Here is a 6,000-nt window from a genome sequence, read left to right as displayed (position 1 = left end):
TGTAGGTGTGAGAAGTAGTTGCCCTTCTGATGGGGGATGGGCACCAAGCAGACGAGAACCAAGGAGGAGAAGGTGGTTTTCACTGGTGTATGATTATATTTTGTGGCTTGGAACCATGGGAGTGTAGTATACACTAAAAAATAAGTAAAACACATGGTATGCACTCATTGATAAGTGGCTATTAGTCCAAATGCTTGAATTACCCTAGATGCATAGAACACATGAAACTCAAGACGGATGATCAAATGTGAATGCTTCACTCCTTCTTTAAAGGAACAAGAATACCCTTGGGAGGAATAGGAGGCAAAGTTTAGAACAGAGGCAGAAGGAACACCCATTCAGAGCCTGCCCCACATGTGGCCCATACATATACAGCCACCCAATTAGACAAGATGGATGAAGCAAAAGAAGTGCAGGCCGACAGGAGCTGTAGATCTCCTGAGAGACACAGCCAGAATACAGCAAATACATAGGTGAATGCCAGCAGCAAACCACTGAACTGAGAACAGGACCCCCGTTGAAAGAATCAGAGAAAGAACTGGAAGAGCTTTAAGGGGCTCGAGACCCCATATGAACAACAATGCCAGCCAACCAGAGCTTCCAGGGACTAAGCCACTACCTAAAAGACTATACATGGACTGACCCTGGACTCTGACCTCATAGGTAGCAATGAATATCCTAGTAAGAGCACCAGTGGAAGGGGAAGCCCTGGGTCCTGCTAAGACTGAACCCCAGTGATGTGATTGTTGGGAGGGCAGCAATGGGGGAGGATGGGGAGGAACACCCATAAAGAAGGGGAGGGGAGGGGTTAGGGGGATGTTGGCCCGGAAACTGGGAAAGGGAATAACACTCGAAATGTAAATAAGAAATACTCAAGTTAATAAAATAAATAAATAAATAAATAAAAACAAATAGGAAAAGAAAAAAAATAAGTAAAACAGGAGAGGGGGCTGGAGAGATGGCTTAGCAGTTAAGAGCACTGACTAGTCTTCCAGAGGTCCTGAGTTCAATTCCCAGCAACCACACAGTGGCTCACAACCATCTGTAATGGGATCCCATGCCCTCATCTGGTGTGTCTGAAAATGGCTACAATATATATATTAAAAAAATAATAAAATAAAACAATAAAATTAAAAAGAAGTATTTATTATGGCTCTTAGAATAAGAACTCTCATTTTGTTTTTTTTACATTATCCTGGTGGCCTGTGGGCTCTTCAAGCACGTGGAAGCCATGGCCATGCCTAGTGTCTGGAATGTGATTTCCGGTGTCCAAGGCTGTGGTGGGAAGACCAGTCTTGGGATTTCTTATTGGTAGAAGCAACTTCCAAAGGTTCTGAGGTTTGGATCCCTCATCTCCACAGCAGCTTCTAGAAAGGAGGGCTCCAGCGAGGGTCTAATAGGGAGGCATCAGCTGTTCCCGACTCAGGAAGGAAGAGCGGTGGTAACGATCTCGGGTGGCGAAGTCTGCATTGTCCTGGGTAAGCTGAGTCATTGCCATGTCAACCTTGGCTGGGGACGGTGCCAAGATGATTTGCTCCCGGGTGGATCTCAGGCTCCTTCAGGGAGAGACAGACACAGGATGGAGAGAAGGGAAGAAGAGGTGGAGGTGAATTATGGAAGCCAGTCCGTCCCAGATAGAGATGTTGTGCAAACGGCAGCTGTACTAACACTTACGATGCCTTTAAATATTTAAAACATAATCGTTGGGAAACTACAACAGTCTGTGAACTTGAAGTAGGAGATACAGTATCAAGTGAAGTCAAGAGGGCAATATTTACCATTTGTAAGTGGAACACTATAAAACCTTCTAATAAGGGATGACCACACTAAAGACAGTTTTGAGAGAGCCCTGTAACTTTTCTTTGTTCTCTTGTCGAATGAGAGAATGGAGAGACAAAGCTACAGACCGGAGAGGAGTGGAAAGAGAAACTGCTTGGGTTCGTTAGAAAGAAAGTTGAGGTGTTACACAGGCTGCAGGAGAACAGATATCAGTGGTCATCCCCAGGAATCCAACCTTATCTGCCTGATCACCCTGCCTCGCACAAAACCACCTTCTGGACAGTGTCTTGTCTGTAAAATTGAAGCGTTTGCTCAGCCTGTGTTGCAATAGTAAAGGGGCCCTGTCACCAAGTCCTCTAGTAAATGATCTAGATATGGGGGCAACCAAATGCTTCGGATTAAGTTACAGGCCTCGCAAAACCCATCAAAGAAAAATTAAGACTTGGTACAATTTTCAACAGCATAAACCCCAATGACATAAAAATTTTTTAAGAGTAAGTTGCCAATCTATCTGAAGGCCTGATGTATTACTATATCTAAGAAGGATACAAAAAAAGGAAAGGAAAAGTAGCAATCCCTGGCTTTTACAAAAGGTTCTTAAAATAAACAGAACCATCCACCCAACATTTGGAAAGGACGATCTCACTACCCAGTTGTTCTGCTAAAGACATTTGCCTGCCAGTCATTCTGTCAAACTGCCTCTCCATTCTAGGAAAGGATAACAAAATCAAGCATTATTAATATGGAGAATCAAACACAGGAAAGTTAGTTTCAGCTATCCCCCTTCATCCTCAGCACCTTATGCGGTAGTTCTATAAGCTTCTCTCTGGTACAGTTTAGTGATCAAAAAAAAATGCACCTTTTTCAGTTAAATCATATAATCAAAACGACAAACCTGGTCAAAATGGCTGTTTATAGACATTTCGAGTCTCAGCCAGTTCGCCTAGACATTCATTTCAGCCAGTCACCTTAAGCATCTACTGAGCATTCAGTCCCTTGGAAGGAACGACACATCCATCCATCCCTGTCACATGGTTGGTGAACAAGGCTGGAGGAGCAGAAAGGTAATAATGATGGAGCAGAAATGAACAGGGAGGGGCTGTTGGGAAGAGGGATTAGATTCAGAGGTTTGGGTCCTTCAGACACAGAATGAAAGCCACTGCTCCTGAGCTCAGTAAATAAAAGGTGCAGGATCATCTCTCCTGGTCAATGCAAATGGTGTGTTTTTTTTTTGAAAATCAAAATTCCGACCAGGAAGCACTGTAATTGGACTCAGTGTTATTTTTTACACAAAAACAGACATGAAACAGAAAGCAAAACGTGGTGGTTGTATGCACACCCGGAGGATGCGGAAAAGAATTAAGACATGGTGCACAAGGAACTCACTACCCGTTGTTCTGCTACAGAAGGACATGTGGTCAAACTGCCTTCTTAACAATTGCGCTTACAGGATTAGTGCCCTCATAATTATGAAACTATCAAATAAAAGATATTCTATGGAAGGAAGGAAGGAAGGAAAAAAGGAAGGAAAGAAAGAAGGAAGGAAAGAAGGAAGGAATAAAGGAAGGAAAGAAGGAGGAAGGAAGGAAGGAAGGAAGGAAGGAATAAAGGAAGGAAGAAAGAAGGAGAAAGAAGGAAGAAAAAGAAGGAGGAGGAAAAAAGGAAAAAAGGAAGGAAGGAAGGAGGGAAGGAAGGAAGGAAGGAAAGAAGGAAGGAAGGAAAGAAGAAAGGAAGGAAGGAATAAAGGAAGGAAGTTGAGTGAACAGTTGTTTCTAGGGTACCAAGGTTACTCAGCAAGCAGCTAAGCGGTTTGGGTTCCAAAGTAGTAAAGGCCAAGAGAAGCCGAGATTTGGAGTCTACTGGTACAGTCTCTGCACATACATCCTGCTGGACACACTAGTGAAGACCGTGTCCCACGCTGTGCCAGAGTTAGGTGAAGTTAGTGTGAAGGTGTTAGCAGCTGCAGAAGGCAGAGCTGCTCTCAGCTATGTCCCTCTTCAGTTCGTGGCCTCAGGATGCCTCTGTCTCCACAGGCCTCTGTTGTCTCGCCCCTCCATGGCGGGTCCACAGCTTGTTAGTCCTTGAGTTCCCACAGAGGTACAGATTCTAGCTGAACATCTTCCCCCCAAAAGAATCAGCTACTTCACTCAGAATGGTGTTCAAGAGCTCAAAATCAGGAATGTTAAACAAGATCTAAAGAGTGATGCTAACAGAGAGGCCTGAGGCCGCGCATCTGTAGAACTGAAGCAGCAGCAGCTTCAGGGGACCCTGGCCAAGTGTCAGGTCACATGAATCTAAATTAGTTGGGTTCAAAGCTCCTAAAAACTGAATTTGCCTCTAGAAGGGTAGGACCTGCCAAACAGAGGTGGCCAAAACGAACAAACAACCCACACAAAACACAACATAACAAACAAACAAAAACAGCAAAACAAAACAGGAAAACCCACACATCCTTCCGGATTTAGGGAACTCAGCTTCCTAGAATTGCTGCAGAACCCTCGTCTGGACGGTTGCTAGGGCTCCAGGTTAACCTCACAGAGTAACCGTGATGTACGGACATAATAGAGAACAGAACATAGCCAAATCCTTCACCCAAACACACTTAACTGCGACTCGCCTTCGGTTTGGAGGACATTCTTGAAAAAAGTCAAAATTACAGAGCAGAAAGCACGGGCTACCAGTTTCTATTTTTAAGCCACTTCTTGGCCCTTCCCTCATCTAAATCATCACAAAACACACCCAGGAGTCGTGGCGTGGCCAACAACTTTGATGCTGACTTGGCCAAGGCTCCACAGTCCACTTCACTAGTCCAGAGCCACGCCCTGAGCAAGGAGTCATGTGGTTGGACTAACTTCTGTCCAACCAAAGGGCTGCCTTTTCCTAGGAGCACCCTCCTAATACAGTGGCCTGCAGTGACCTTGGAGATGACATTTCAGTAATTCAGAGTACAGCTAAAGGAACCGTGGTGAACTCTGTGGCCATTTCTTAGGCTTTCAAGCCAGAAATGACTAAATATATTCTCGTAAATCAAATTATGCTGAATATCCCCACCCACACATTTGAAGCTCAAATGTTTGTAGGCAGCTTCTATGCCAAACCTATTCCACTTTATCTACGTTCTGTCAGTACTAGGTTGTGGGGGAAAGAAATCTATGTCCATATGCTGTGACCTGAGCCACCCAGCCTCATGCCTCAGACAAGGTGGGAGGCAGAGGCTACCCCTCATCTACCACAGCTCCAAGGACATGTAATGCAGTTGAAAACATTTTCAGGCCATTCCTCCAACTCTCTCAACTCCTCCCTTTGGTTCCATGCCCCTACACCCTTTTCTTCGTCATCCCAAGCACCAAACTCTCACTTCTTGTGTCAACTTGAACAGATTTCCACTATTGGCAAAGAGCTATCTCAAAAAGGATGCTCTAGGGTATGGGCTGGAGAGATGATGGCTCAGTGGTTGAGAGATTGTACTGCTCTTGTAGTTCTCCTCCCAGCACCCAAGTTGGGCAGCTATAACTCCAGCTGCAGAGAAATCTTACAACTCCAGCCTCCTAGGGCACCTACGCTCATGTGCATATACTTCCCTCTCCAATACACAGAATTTAAAAACCAAAGCATGCAAGGGAGTGCACCTTCCTGAGCTTCATTAGCAACATCCAGGTGCGGGAGGTGCAGGTATTGGCGAGCATAAACTAGACATCTAGAGTTTCAAAGTCAAACCATCACGATGCAACCAAATAAACCCCGGAGCCCAGCTCTGGCTTCTGCTGCTACTGAAAAGCGACAGGAGAAAGAAGTTCCCAGAACCCTGAGGTCTTAAAGGATGAGAATGTTCTGGCTTCCTATTAGAGTGGGAAGGAATCGCAGGGAAGAGTTCATGGGAGCGATGCCTTCTCTCTCTCTCTCTCTCTCTCTCTCTCTCTCTCTCTCTCTCTCTCTCTCTGTGTGTGTGTGTGTGTGTGTGTGTGTGTGTGTGTTGTGTGGCAGTCCCAACAGCCCCCACGGCCTTTCATTTACGGTCATACTTGACTAGAGTGTCCATCTGCAGTACAGTGACACCAACTATCTCTGTTCTGAGATGAGAAGCAGGAGATCCAGTTTCACAGTCCCTTGAGCTTTGATCTTGGGTGTGATTAAGTATTGGTGGGAATGTGTTCTTTTGACTGTAAACTCACTGAGAACAACTCCGGTGACCTGTCACTCAGTAGTCAGATTCTAAATGAG

At 45.1% G+C, this 6,000-nt stretch overlaps 1 protein-coding gene across 2 annotated transcripts in view; it reads right to left on the bottom strand.

The window, feature by feature from the left end:
- Window positions 1-1,125: 1,125 nt before the first annotated feature.
- The window catches only part of Slc12a8 (solute carrier family 12 member 8), a 126,162-nt gene continuing 121,287 nt past the window's right edge, over window positions 1,126-6,000 (bottom strand). For both annotated transcript variants that reach the window (XM_032900144.1, XM_032900145.1), the window contains one exon: window positions 1,126-1,556. In XM_032900144.1, coding sequence (XP_032756035.1) covers window positions 1,394-1,556 — 163 coding nt within the window. In that variant the 3' untranslated portion in view covers window positions 1,126-1,393. The remainder of the gene's footprint in view (window positions 1,557-6,000) is intronic.

Source organism: Rattus rattus, chromosome 4, assembly GCF_011064425.1.
Source record: "Rattus rattus isolate New Zealand chromosome 4, Rrattus_CSIRO_v1, whole genome shotgun sequence".
Taxonomy (NCBI): domain Eukaryota; kingdom Metazoa; phylum Chordata; class Mammalia; order Rodentia; family Muridae; genus Rattus; species Rattus rattus.
The sequence above is the reverse complement of the archived record's forward strand: the minus strand, read 5'-3'. Positions and strand labels throughout refer to the sequence as shown.